Genomic DNA, 16062 nt, shown 5'->3' with positions numbered 1-16062 from the left:
AAATAATAAAAATATAATTAATATTATGTCGTGTATTAATGTAATGTTGTGTTATTTCCAAAATTTTACCATTTTTATTTACCTCCTGAAACTATTTACCTCCTTATATACAGTTTCTGTTTTAAAATTAAATAGGGGTCAATATGTGCATACGCCAAATCCGAAGATGATTTTAAAGTAACATTTCCTGCTCTGAAGTGGTCTCACGGTTACGCGTGTTGTTCAGAGTGGCAAACGGGGCTCTCATTACGCTGATAGCTTCCTCATGTCCAAAATCTCATGCAGGATCCCCACGCGGTCTTTTAATATGCTTACTGCCTCAACTACCTCCCACATCTTCAATCGGCGGTCTGACAATACTTGATCATGAATTTTTGTCATGTTATCCTTCGTAGTAGCCGTTTTCGGGACACCTGGGCATGGCTCATTAAGAACCGACGTGCGACTATGTTGAAACTCGTCAAACCAATTTTTGAATGCTGCCATCGAATGATCACCGTACATAGCATTCAAGCGCTCTTTGATTTTGCTGCGCGATTTCACAAGAATCGAATCACCGACTTATATTACCCTTTTTCCATTTTTCTAAAATCCTCGGATATGTCCACACGCTGTCAAACAAAACTACGAATCCAATTCGGCTGAAATTTCGACAGTCGCCGTCCACGAGAATATACTACACCATAGTACATTTTTCTTGCGATAGTGGCACTATCAGGCGGTAATGCTAAGTATTTACCACCTTCGTACATATAAACGCATATTAATATAATACAAGTGTATTGTTAATATTGCTGTAATTATTTCATAGTGTTATTAGTGTCAGCTAATGTATGATAAATTTAGAGGATTGCTGAACTAAATGTGTCACTTTCAAAAAAGAGTGTCTCGATGAATAAATGGTAATAATTAGTAATATTTATGGCAAAAATGAAAATAAAACTTTTCTGATTCCGAGATATATTTTGATTGCCTATATAAGGTATACATATACAAGAAATAATACTTAGATTAACAAAAAGTGATAAATCTCCCTGCTTTAGCTATATTATGGTGTAAATGTTTGGATTTATAAATTTTTTCCCAAAACTGTATTTAATACTAACCTAATTGCGGTGCCCTTCGAGATCGCCGCCTTCACCTCGTCCCTCTGTATCGGATATTCCTTCTCGGTGAAATCCGGCAGCGCCGACACCGCTTCCTCCTCGGCATCTGTCGTGAAGTTGCCCCTAACTACCACTGCAACGTCGTCGGATAATTAATCAGGGTTCCCGAAACTTTAACCGAGCCAAAAAGTCAACTCACCAGAATCGAATGATACCTCGCTAATGAGAATCCAGCGACTGGCGAAGTACAGCTGAAGCTTGATAAATTTGCCGATCCTTTGGTGCAGCTTGACGGTGACGTTACGTGAGTGCTCCATCACCAGGTCGGGCATGTAGGAGAAGTACACGGGTTGCGGGCTGAATTTGTTTCCGTTGAAGCTGAAGAAAGCCCTGGCATGCGAGAATACCTATGAAATTAAGAGCTTTTTTTCTAAAAATCATGTACTATTTAATGGAGAAAGTAGTCTACCTGAACATCTTTACTGAACATGTTGTTTGTGTAAAGATGCGCCGCCGAGAAATTCCTGACTGTATCGAATTCAAACAAGATCTCCAATGGGAGCCCTGACCAACCGGGGGTGTCGTTCCTCCATCCGACCCATTCATATCCTGAAATAAATAATAAATCGTGAATGATAGTATATAGTGATGATAAGATATGATAGTAGATAGTGAAGTATATGTGTTATAAAAATATATATTTTTAACGAAAAAATTGAACCGGTTTCAAAAAATAAATAGGGAACTGTCTAAAAATTAAAAAATAATCAAACAAACTAAAAAAAACACGTTAAAATAAAATATGTACATAATAATCGTTGTAATAACTATGTAAATATAAGTAAAAACCTTATTTAACTTATTTACTACACGTATTTTATATTCTACTATATACACACAATTTAGCTTAATACCCTTGACTACCTTGAAGCCGGAGCCGAACATAAAACAGTTATAATGATTTAGATTTGTTTTGTTGGTAATTAATTTTTTTGTATATCTCACTAAATTATATTATTATTTTTATATCGTTCAAAGTGACGAATTGGTTGTAGTTAAAATAATATTGTAAATAGATAAATAGGTTTAGGTAGGTATTAAGCTAAATTGTGTGTATATAGTAGAATATAAAATACGAGTAGCTAGACAGTAGTAGTAAGATAAGTTAAGAGCAGAAAAGTTATAAAGTTCCTTATTTATTTTTTGAAGTTGGGTCAATTTTTTGCTTAAAAATATTTTATTATTAACTTTTTAGTGTTAGCTATTTACTCAATAAATTAGGCAGATATTTTCTTTAATATTACAATGGATACGCCAAGTAAAGGTGTAGCCCGTAAAAAGAAAATTAGGAATAAAGAGACAATGATTGAAAATAAAGAGCGTTTCAGGCTCCAGGGTCCTCTAACCAGCCTAGGTAATTTGACAAATGCTCTAACTAAACATAAAAAATTATTGTCCCCGCCGGGAATCGAACCCGCGACCTCCGTCTCGGAGCTAAACGCTTTAACCATTACATCACAAAAGCAGTTGTCTACATCATTTCTACGAGGTCATATATGCCACAATTAGTGCTTAAAAAGCAAATTGAATTAATTTTGCACTGAAACAACGATTTTCCGTCACATCAGCTCGACAATAATATTATACACAAATATCTGATTATTTTAAATAATACATATATGAAAACATTGTACGTGCCTTTAAAATTTGCGCGTTTCCCTCGGTTCATAATCCTCCTCTCTTCCCCATATCAGATCCCGACTTGATTTCAACGGGGCCACCGCGGAAGTGCACTTTTTCGAATAAAAAAGAATTTTGAAATATATATACAGCCGAACATAGAACCTCCTCCTTTTTCGAAGTCGGTTAAAAAAGAGCTGCAATGTAAGTTCTATTCAATAATTAGCAATGTATATATTATTGTTTCCTACCTTGGAACCAAACAAAACATTCTGAAATAGTCGAATTCAAGAGCTGTCCAAGAGGTTCTCTAATATAGACAGGTGAACATATTAGTTACACTCACCTAATATTTTACTTGCATTGAACTACTTTTTCAGTACAAACTCCCCACAAAAATACTTTATTTGGTACTTAAATAGCTTAAACAGTGGCGATGAATTGCGATGACAATGCGGTGGATTGGTGGATTGTTGAAGGAACCAATAGGAAACTCTTTTAGGTATGCCACCTTCTTTAAAAAGCTGCGAATTAACTCCAGCAGATAATTGATAGTTTCTCGGCGTCCGTAATATTATTTGTAACATTCAAATAACAAATGCATCATTGGAAAATATTAGAGGTCCTTAGTTACATACTTGTATAATATTTACAATATTTGTCACGGTATATCCGACGAATGGTTTGTAATACAGCAGAAACGAATTCCTGAACGAGTCAGAGACAGTCCGAGAGAGGCTTCGCACGCAAAGGAGCGCCAGAATGCAATTTGGAGTATTCGGCAGCGAACCGGAAAATCGACGTTGCGGCCGGAAGTGTCTTCGGGGCGCCTTTAAAAACTCATATATATGCAAATTCCGGCAGTGCCTCCGCCCGCATACCTCCGCACTCCTCGAGCTGTTTCCCCGTGCCCTTGGTCTTGCAACAAATGTATTAGACGGATTTCACCGGACGTCCGTCTCTATTTTCTCGCATATCTCGCGTAGAATTTCGGTTAGTAACATTTTTAACTCAATTCCTTCAAATGACTTATTGCCCTATCCTAGGATTTGATTTTTGTATGAATTTTTCTATAGATATGACAGCCAGCGATATCAATCAATATTGATAATGCGATCAATTAATATGGAAGAACTTTTTTATTACTCTTAGTGGTTCCACAATCTGCCCAATAGGAAATAAGTATGTCTTATGTTTATATTATATATATATATATATATATATATATATATATATATATATATAGTATCTAGAAAATCACTTCATTAAGTGATCTCCTGTACAAAATACTATTTTCACTAATTAGTTTTATTCTAAATATCTATTTTATTATTCTGGATTTGATTTTTGTATGAATTTTTCTATAGATATGACAGCCAGCAATATCAATCAATATTGATAATACGATCAATTAATATGGAAGAATTCTTTTATTACTCTCGGTGGTTCCACAATCTGCCCAATAGGAAATAAGTATGTCTTATGTTTATATTATATATATATATATATATATATATATATATATATATATATATATATATATATAGTATCTAGAAAATCACTTCATTAAGTGATCTCCTGTACAAAATACTATTTTCACTAATTAGTTTTATTCTAAATATCTATTTTATTATTCTGGATTTGATTTTTGTATGAATTTTTCTATAGATATGACAGCCAGCAATATCAATCAATATTGATAATACGATCAATTAATATGGAAGAATTCTTTTATTACTCTCGGTGGTTCCACAATCTGCCCAATAGGAAATAAGTATGTCTTATGTTTATATTATATATATATATATATATGTATATATATATATATATATATATATATATAGTATCTAGAAAATCACTTCATTAAGTGATCTCCTGTACAAAATACTATTTTCACTAATTAGTTTTATTCTAAATATCTATTTTATTATTCTGGATTTGATTTTTGTATGAATTTTTCTATAGATATGACAGCCAGCAATATCAATAAATATTGATAATACGATCAATTAATATGGAAGAATTCTTTTATTACTCTCGGTGGTTCCACAATCTGCCCAATAGGAAATAAGTATGTCTTATGTTTATATTATATATATATATATATATATATATATATATATATATATATATATATATATATATATATATATATATATAGTATCTAGAAAATCACTTCATTAAGTGATCTCCTGTACAAAATACTATTTTCACTAATTAGTTTTATTCTAAATATCTATTTTATTATTCTGGATTTGATTTTTGTATGAATTTTTCTATAGATATGACAGCCAGCAATATCAATCAATATTGATAATACGATCAATTAATATGGAAGAATTCTTTTATTACTCTCGGTGGTTCCACAATCTGCCCAATAGGAAATAAGTATGTCTTATGTTTATATTATATATATATATATATATATATATATATATATATATATATATATATAGTATCTAGAAAATCACTTCATTAAGTGATCTCCTGTACAAAATACTATTTTCACTAATTAGTTTTATTCTAAATATCTATTTTATTATTCTGGATTTGATTTTTATATGAATTTTTCTATAGATATGACAGCCAGCAATATCAATCAATATTGATAATACGATCAATTAATATGGAAGAATTCTTTTATTACTCTCGGTGGTTCCACAATCTGCCCAATAGGAAATAAGTATGTCTTATGTTTATATTATATATATATATATATATATATATATATATATATATATATATATATATATATATATATATATATATATATATATATATATATACATAGTATCTAGAAAATCACTTCATTAAGTGATCTCCTGTACAAAATACTATTTTCACTAATTAGTTTTATTCTAAATATCTATTTTATTATTCTGGATTTGATTTTTGTATGAATTTTTCTATAGATATGACAGCCAGCAATATCAATCAATATTGATAATACGATCAATTAATATGGAAGAATTCTTTTATTACTCTCGGTGGTTCCACAATCTGCCCAATAGGAAATAAGTATGTCTTATGTTTATATTATATATATATATATATATATATATATATAGTATCTAGAAAATCACTTCATTAAGTGATCTCCTGTACAAAATACTATTTTCACTAATTAGTTTTATTCTAAATATCTATTTTATTATTCTGGATTTGATTTTTGTATGAATTTTTCTATAGATATGACAGCCAGCAATATCAATCAATATTGATAATACGATCAATTAATTTGGAAGAATTCTTTTATTACTCTCGGTGGTTCCACAATCTGCCCAATAGGAAATAAGTATGTCTTATGTTTATATTATATATAAATTATATATATATATATATATATATATATATATATATATAGTATCTAGAAAATCACTTCATTAAGTGATCTCCTGTACAAAATACTATTTTCAATAATTAGTTTTATTCTAAATATCTATTTTATTATTCTGGATTTGATTTTTGTATGAATTTTTCTATAGATATGACAGCCAGCAATATCAATCAATATTGATAATACGATCAATTAATATGGAAGAATTCTTTTATTACTCTCGGTGGTTCCACAATCTGCCCAATAGGCAATAAGTATGTCTTCTGTTTATATTATATATATATATATATATGGTTAAAGCGAAGCCGAGTTAAACCGAGTTAAAAAAACTGACTGTTGCCTTGACTTACTTGACTTTTTCCCCACCTGATATTATATATATATATATATATATATATATATATATATATATATATATATATATATATATATATAGAACCAAATATTAATAGATAAATATAGATCGGATTATAAATTCGATTTGATGACATTTGGCTCGGTTGTGTCATAAATGGACACTTGGATAACCTCAAAAGAGTAACCTCGCTCATGTGGAACTCTCAATAAAAATATCGACATTCATAACTTTTATCGTTCAATTATTCGGAAAATTATGATGATGGTAATTCAATTTGGTTTTTCAAATTCTGTGATGTTGGTGCCAATGACAAAAAAAACAGCGTATAAGAGCGAAAGAAATATTAATTAGACATATTGGATGGACACATAGCTCAATCTCCCAAAGAACCTTCAGAAATCAAAGACACAGTGTCACTGATTTAAAATTGAAATTGAACCGAAATAAGGACAAGACCTCCAGAAAAACCGTGACCATTATTCTGAATTAGTTATCTAAAGTTTAAGAGCTTTTCTTTAAGAATGAAACAAATTACTAATTCAGAGTGATGGATTGCCAAAATACATTATTATTACTTATTTATTTAATATAATTGCTTATTTTACTTAACAAAAATATTCTTCAACCACACAAATTTGAAACTATATTAACATTGTTTTAACAACAATCTTGCTCAGTATTTCAATTTCAGCCAAACACTCGCAAGCACTACAACTTGGATTAGTTTTTAAAACATAATTTAAACTATAACTAGCTCCATTTTCTTATATTCCTCTCTCAAAACCCACTCCCGTTATTCGGTAGATTATTTGACTTCTTATACAGTTCCAAAGTAAGATTTCGCTACGTAACTACAACTACAGTTTTATCGGATGGATTTAAAAGAATTTTCCTTTGTTTAATGAAGCACATCATTAATATATTGGCATAAAAGTTATTTGATCTAGTTTCTACGATAGAATTTAAGAAAAAATATAGAAATTAAAGAACAAGCAACATTATAATATTACTTGTTCAACAAAAATCAAATTAATTTTTTTTCGTTCTTCTAAATTTATTTTATTATATTCAGATATTTCTCAAAAAATGTATTTTGGAATGACTGAGGTATTTTGTGGTTAGTACTTCAAATACTTTTACATAAATACATTTAGATATTTTATTAATATGTTAGTTCTGCAGAAAATAACGCTCAATAGCTTTCGTAAAGTTAGCAACATTGCACCTATACTGTACGTTAAATTGTCATTCCCTCCACATTTACGTTTACGAAGCCAGACGATGGCGGCGATGGGGTGACCCAATTGAATGCTGTAACTGTTGCTATAAATGATCCAGGATTGCAGTTTGAGTTATTTTACTATTACCGTATATCAACTAAACGAGAGGTTAGAAAGACTTGATATGTCTTCGAAACTGTCGCCTGGTATAAACAGAATGCAATTTTACTATGTTATGCTACCAATCTAGTTACAAAACGCCTTGGTTACGAGAAAGCATCACTACAGATGAGGGGCAAAACATACAATATCTTGTAATTCATGCGTTGACCACAAACTACGAAATACGTGAAATAATGTTAAGAAGTAACAAGAATAGCAGTACTAGCAAAGAAAATGACGATTAGAGACATTTGATGAGTAAAATTCAATTCATCAAGTAACTTCTTCTCATCTTTCTATCCACAAGGCGATACAGGCGACAAATTATACCTGGTTATTTTCACAAGCCTCTTGTAAAGCCAGCTTGTAAAGTATTAATTTTATAGACAGAAAAAACCAATACACCAGTTTGAGTGTATTCAACATTAATGAGCTACATTAATAAGCATTCAACAATTTATCAATAGAATAGTATATCAGATTGAATCAGATTACTGAAAAAGCCTATGAAAGTAAAAAGGTATGTACAGCTGTATTCTTAGATGTAGCACAAACCTTCAATTAGGTTTGGCACAACGGCCTCTTTCATAATATAAAAACAGTATTGATATACCACAAATGTAATGTACTGCGATTGTTACTGTCGCACATAGTACCCATGAAGCATCTCAAAAATCATAACAACCAATTGATAATATAAATAATTCGACCCAAACCTAGAAAATTATAATTAACCAATGCAAATATGTGCATGTGCAGCTCATCTATAGTCGGACCGCACAAACACCAATGACAATAAATAATACTATCATTCCACATAGCAATAACGCTAAGCATTTCAACGCAACGTATAACTCTTGATGTAAAACTTTACTCCTACGAAGTCAGGCGATGGAGTGAATCAAATGAATGTTGTGACTGCTGCTATAAATGATCTAGGAATGCAATTTAAGTTATTTAATACAGATGAGAGTCAAAACATATAATCAAAGTCAAAATATATAATGCTGAGAAGTAACAGGAATAACAGTACTAATAAGGAAGACGATAATTAAAGGCATTTGGTGAGTAAAATTAAATAATATATTATTTACAAATCTTCATCAATTTTAATTGATGAATTTCAATTCATCAAACTACCTCTTCTCATCTTTCTAGCCATAAGGTGATACAGCATGGAATGAAACGTATTGGTCTAACAACGATCCAATCCTGAAGCCATTTTCGCACTTCTTCAGCATTTTGAAATCGTTAGCCAAGCTATTTGAACAAGTAGTAATCGACGACTCATTGTATGAATTTGAAATGTAACAATTTATCCTTCATAACACTTTCAGCTAATTGGCCGAGCATTTGCACCTGTTACTTATTATTATTACTTATTATTACTTACATTTTTGCAACATGTGAAATTTCTTCAAATGACCTCAGTAGAGATCTGAAGTGGCAGTCCTATTCACATTACCTTACTGATCCCAGCATATGACCAACAAGACCTTATAGGCAAGAATATTAAATATTATAAATTATCGCTGTGACGTGGATGGCCCTCTTGAACTAATCTATGACTCTTCAAGCTCGGAATTGTCACTGTTGATCCATTTCCCCACTTTTTGTATCTTTTACATTGATAACTATGCATTTCCATCAGCAGATATTGTTTATATCTAAATATTACGTCTTGTTGGATGCCGGCAACACTGCTTCCATGTAAATGAATCAGTGCGTATGTATTGCTCAATTTACATACGAAGTGCCCGTTTAGCAGGTGCTTTATGAGGAAAACATTCAGAAATTTACGAACCTTAAAAAGAATCTGGCCAGACAACATGAAACTATTGCAGCACAAGTGACAGTAGAACTCTACACTTATTTGAATAATACTGCTTCGATAAAAATAGTAGGACAGGAGTTCCGAGTTTATATTTTTATTGACCCGTTATAACAAAACCCCAACACTGTGAATGATTGAGAGAATATGGTATGGTCCAATGAATCATCGTTTACATTGTTTCCTTCCAAAAGTCCTTGTTATGACCAGCACGTTGTTGCCATACACTGTCAAATTCCAAAATGATAATGCTTCCCTTTTTCTACCCATTTTTTAATACCCGCATAGGAAATGAAGCGCTGTTTACACTAGTCACGACTCGCATGTCGGACTAAGTAGTAATAGAAAGGTCTAAGGTCTGGAGACTATGACGAGTGGGGTAGCATATCCTATTTTAATGTCTTAAACTATGTTTTCACCGGTTCTGTAACATGTGCTCATAGTTTGGATTTCTGGAGAAGAATAACATTGTTGTGTCTTATATTAGTTACTAACGACCCGCCCCGGCTTCGCACGGGTTCAATGCTGATACTAAATTAAATACACTACAGAAAAAATATGAACGTTGTATATAAAAACATAGCGGCCCGCTCCGACTTGCACGGGCATAAAATATATATGCCTATGTCACTCAATGAAAACATGATTAAAATCGATCCATTATTTTTGGTTCATTCATTACTGCCCTTGGCCTGCACGCATTAAATTTGGAGTAAAACAATTCCTCTTCCCCTATACTTACTATGAAGATTTCCTGCTATCTTTGGAATATCTAAATTCATACAATTTTTATTACATTACACATTTTTAAACGCAAATTTTAAATTTGTAATATCTCCGAAAATATTTGTTTAATTTACATGCTGTAAGGAACCATATTGATCTATATTAATTGCACACTGTATTTAAGGTACTTAATTCGATAAGGATTAATGCCGTATTGCTTAAAATAGCTTCGTAAATAAGCCATTTTCTCACGTAAAAAGTAAACAATAAAAATGGTTAATGTGGGTTATCCCTAAAAGATAAACATATACCATCGCGGACTTTTTTGTAGACCTTTTTATGGTGTACAATACTGTAGTACATTAATTTGATCTAACTCGTAGGGTTAGGCAGCGTTTTTGCTAATTGCTAAATAAGCCTAAAAAAATAGGTTAATTTACGACATCACGTTAGAAACCTCTAAAATTAGCAATGTTGCCTTAGTATATTATGCATGTATTATACATATAAACCTTCCTCTTGAATCATTCTATCTATTGAAAAAAACCGCATCAAAATCGGTTGCGTAGTTTTAAAGATTTAAGCGCACATAGGGATATAGGGACAGAAAAGGCGTCTTTGTTTTATACTATGTAGTGATTGTATGTCTCTGGCTCATATTCCGACAGATTTTTGGCTTGGTCGATTGGCTCATACTCACTAAATAATAGTTAATAGCGATCCCTATTGATGGTCTAATTAAGTTTTATGAGCTTATGGTATACAATATCAAGTTGACATCACCAAATACAGACTTTTAGCTTGGAGCCATGGATTATTGTAATGGATGCATTTTTCATCACCAGTAGCAATCCGATGCAAAAAAAAAACTTTCCGGTTTTGTCTTTGAAGTAGCATTTCACATACTACCAAACGCCCTTTAATGTGGCTTGGCTAAACCATACAGCATAAAATATCCAGCATAAGATTTTGGATTGTTCCCATGTACTTGTCCAGAACGTTCTTGGTCTTCGGTGTCAAAATCACCACTTTTTAAATTATAAAAGCAGTATTCGCATGTTTAAATGAACGCAGCAGCATGATTCTTACAGAATTCTATGACCTCTAGCTGATTTTCTTTAAATTGAAATAAAAATGTAAAACTTTCCATAAATACCATTAACTCTGTACAAATACGGACATTTTCAACTAACTTAAAAAAAATTGTACACCCTTCGACGTAATCACACATACTGAAAAATAAATTATTAAACTAATAGAACGTGGGTAAAAGGTCCCGCTACCATTGACGCAATTTCCGTTGAGAGGCAATAATTCCAACGCAACGCCAAGCAATAAACGCAATAAACGTCGCATAACCAAGATCAAATACCGAAGATAACTGAAATCAAAATGGTAGCGCGACTTTTGCCTAGCCTTATATAAGTTAAGTATTAGAGTAGCTAGAGTTATTATTTGATTAATATTCATTAACTGTGAAATTTTGACGTTTTTCGCCTTAAGTAGATGCAAATTTATAACAAAGACAGCTACTTTTGATCTTAAAATCATTGTATTATTGTGCACTTCGATCCGTATCTATTACTATCATTATTATTTCATTATATTAAATAAGCTATAGAATAACACAATGTCAACAAATCTGACGTACCTTTACCTAATCTATTGGGATCCATCCTGAAATTGTCACGTCCTCGCTGTCCGTCAGTCAGCTGTCCCAGTCCGTGATAGAGCTGTCCGTTTTCTTCTGCACCGTCATAGGTTCGATCGCTGAGGTCCAGATCGGTGCCGCGCTGCAATCCCTGAGGCATGGCGTAACTCACCAATCCGTCTGCAAACGAACATAATTTGACGTATTGAAGCGAGACGGAGACGCGTCAAAGGCATGAATGAGAACGTCCACTACGAGCGAATATGCAGATTATACGGATGAGGAAGGGGATTCAGGTGATCCATTGGGAACATATTATTGGGAGAGCGGTGAAGCGGTTACGAATCATCTGTCAGAGGATTAAGTCACTGCTATGACAAGTTTATCGTCAACTAATTAGCCATAAAATCTGTAATAGGAACAATCATAATTTATCAGTTCAATACAGTTTAGCTAAGACTATATAATACTGGTTATAAATGTATAAACCATGATATAACATAAGTTTGTATTATCACATTCAGCTAAATTTCCTTACAGATGTATAAAAAATTAAAAATTGCGCTGAAAACCTTTCGATACCTTTTACATTATATTGAGAAACTGAAACTAAAAAATTCTAAATCATATAACATCCTAATGAGTGTATACTTGTGTTAACATTTCTATACAAAATATAATAGTTTTCCATTTAGTATCATTGAGTTATTCAGTGTATGCACATGCTAATAAAAAAAACTCTAGGGAATTTCTAGTGTAGAAAAAAATAACTAACTTATTGGAAGTATGTAGGGATGTGATATATGAGTGAAAAAGGCCTGAAGCGCTGTGAACGATGAGGTAATGTAAAAATAACAAAACACCAAACATTAATTTTTTAAATTTATTATAATTTACTTTAAGTAATAATTATTTATATCATTAATTCATTACCTAATATTAATCTTTTAATGCTACAGCGTGAACAATATTTTTTGTTAGTCCCTTTTTAGCCAATACAAACAAGTTTGATGGTTTACCCATCCGAGAGCAGGCAACGTATAACTGTCCATGTGAAAAACATGGTGTGCTCAAATCTAAGCCACAAACTGCTATGACAAGTTTATCGTCACCTAATTAGCCATAAATTATGTAATAGGAACAATCATAATTTATCAGTTCAATACAGTTTAGTTAAGATTATATAATACTGGTTATAAATGTATAAACCATGATATAACATAAGTTTGTATTATCACATTCAGCTAAATTTCCTTACAGATGTATAAAAAATTAAAAATTGCGCTGAAAACCTTTCGATACCTTTTATATTATATTGAGAAACTGAAACTAAAAAATTCTAAATCATATAACATCCTAATGAGTGTATACTTGTGTTAACATTTCTATACAAAATATAATAGTTTTCCATTTAGTATCATTGAGTTATTCAGTTTATGCACATGCTAATAGAAAAATTTATATTACGCCATATATTCAGAAGCTGAAACTAAAAAATTCTAAATAATTTAACTTCTTAATAGTATGTAGTTGTATTGACATTTCTATACACAATACTAGCTGACCCGGCAGTCGTTGTTTTATCATGTAAATAATTTCTAGAGAATTTTTAGTGTAGAAAAAAATAACTAACTTATTGGAAGTGTGTAGGGATGTGATATATGAGTGAAAAAGGCCTGAAGCGCTGTGAACGATGAGGTAATGTAAAAATAACAAAACACCAAACATTAATTTTTTAAATTTATTATAATTTACTAAATATTTATATTATATTATTTACTTATATTATTCAATTAAATTCAGTAATAATTATTTATATCATTAATTCATTACCTAACATTAATCTTTTAATGCTACAGCGTGAACAATATTTTTTGTTAGTCCCTTTTTAGCCAATACAAACAAGTTTGATGGTTTACCCATCCGAGAGCAGGCAACGTATAACTGTCCATGTGAAAAACATGGTGTGCTCAAATCTAAGCCACAAACTGCTATGACAAGTTTATCGTCACCTAATTAGCCATAAATTATGTAATAGGAACAATCATAATTTATCAGTTCAATACAGTTTAGTTAAGATTATATAATACTGGTTATAAATGTATAAACCATGATATAACATAAGTTTGTATTATCACATTCAGCTAAATTTCCTTACAGATGTATAAAAAATTAAAACTTGCGCTGAAAACCTTCCGTTACCTTTTATATTATATTGAGAAACTGAAACTAAAAAATTCTAAATCATATAACATCCTAATGAGTGTATACTTGTGTTAACATTTCTATACAAAATATAATGGTTTTCCATTTAGTATCATTGAGTTATTCAGTGTATGCACATGCTAATAAAAAAAACTCTAGGGAATTTCTAGTGTAGAAAAAAATAACTAACTTATTGGAAGTATGTAGGGATGTGATATATGAGTGAAAAAGGCCTGAAGCGCTGTGAACGATGAGGTAATGTAAAAATAACAAAACACCAAACATTAATTTTTTAAATTTATTATAATTTACTTTAAGTAATAATTATTTATATCATTAATTCATTACCTAACATTAATCTTTTAATGCTACAGCGTGAACAATATTTTTTGTTAGTCCCTCTTTAGCCAATACAAACAAGTTTGATGGTTTACCCATCCGAGAGCAGGCAACGTATAACTGTCCATGTGAAAAACATGGTGTGCTCAAATCTAAGCCACAAACAGACATTTTTTGGCCTTGGGATTTATTAATAGTCATTGCAAATGCCAATCTAATCGGAAATTGAATACGCTTAAATTGAATTGCCACAACTGTGGGTATAGTAGGTATTCGTGATATTAATATATTTTCACCTCCAAACTTGCTATTTAAAATGGTGACTTCGATAACGTTTTTCATTGTTTTTTAATGACTGATCGCGTACCGTTTCACAGCCGTTGCACATAACTTACCAAGTGATAATAATTATTAAAATGACTGTTAAAAAGCAGGGGTTGGTGATAGAAAAGTGAAAATTTAGGGTTGTGTATGTAATTCGCCACATAATTAAAAAAATATTCAAAAAAAATGTTTTGGGTTGGACAAGGGGTATTAACTTTAACTTTTGGCGTTTGAAACTTAGAGAGTAGCCGATAGCCTGAATATGCATACAATATTTCATAAGAATCGGTCAAGCCGTTTCGGACGAGTATGGGAACGAACATTGTGAATTTTATAGATAAGATCATGGGTTTCCATTTAGTATTATTGAGTTATTCTATTATTGAGTTAAATCTGCTGCCGAAGCCCATTGAAACACTTTTAAAAACTTTTGGCGATACTGCTCCGTCATATTTCTCTGAAACAACTATGAAAGAATCTTTAAAGAGTTTAGAAGATGACTAACTGTCTTCAACACATGTTTATATCAGATGAGAAAATAGAAAATGAGGGAAAATCATAAAGCTCATTGAAATCGTTTCAATATTGTGGCTTCATTGCTTGTCGGTCAAAAAATAAGAGTATTTTATTACACATTGTGATCTCAAGCACAATATATAATGGGAGTTAGTTTAGGAAAGCTATCTACATAGACTCCGAAGCGGAATATTTATGGCCATGAAGCCATGGTCGGATCACTAAGGTTCATTGTATTGAGCTATAAAAAGTTCTGCTGAACCCAGCGTCTTCAACAGACATTTTAATTACCATTTGCTCAGATCGATGCAATATGGCTCGACTGTTACAGGATTTCGAATTGCTGAAGAAGAGCGAAAATGGGCCGATGGTTGGATCGTTGCCAAACTAAAATCAGTCATTCGTAGTCTTACAAAGTCGTAGAAAATATTTGATTAACATACAATGTAACAGTGTTTCTTAATAAAGTAATTTTTGAAATGCAACATCATCAGAATACATGAGTAGTCTTGATATCACATTCCCTGCAACATTTTGCATATACAAGTCTCAACCTACCATTTATTTGATGTTAATCAAACCACTTTGTTCCATGTGCTTCAAATAA

The 16062-nt window shown here is 31.5% G+C and overlaps 1 protein-coding gene across 2 annotated transcripts in view; it reads right to left on the bottom strand.

Annotated features, from left to right (window-relative positions):
* LOC143203431 (discoidin domain-containing receptor 2) overlaps positions 1–16062 on the bottom strand; it is a 252030-nt gene that overhangs the window by 109081 nt on the left and 126887 nt on the right. The window contains exons 6-9 of one of the 2 annotated variants that reach the window (XM_076415559.1): positions 12072–12251; positions 1576–1715; positions 1306–1513; positions 1107–1239 (exon numbers count right to left, since the gene is read on the bottom strand). In XM_076415559.1, the coding sequence (XP_076271674.1) occupies positions 1107–1239; positions 1306–1513; positions 1576–1715; positions 12072–12251 (661 nt within the window). The remainder of the gene's footprint in view (positions 1–1106; positions 1240–1305; positions 1514–1575; positions 1716–12071; positions 12252–16062) is intronic. The other variant, XM_076415561.1, reaches the window with a different exon arrangement.

This window comes from Rhynchophorus ferrugineus, unplaced genomic scaffold, assembly GCF_030347505.1.
Source record: "Rhynchophorus ferrugineus isolate W39M unplaced genomic scaffold, kcgeb_rfMv2 rfM10, whole genome shotgun sequence".
Taxonomy (NCBI): Eukaryota; Metazoa; Arthropoda; class Insecta; order Coleoptera; family Curculionidae; genus Rhynchophorus; species Rhynchophorus ferrugineus.
Note: the sequence above shows the minus strand (reverse complement) of the source record. Positions and strands in the feature narration are given on the sequence as shown.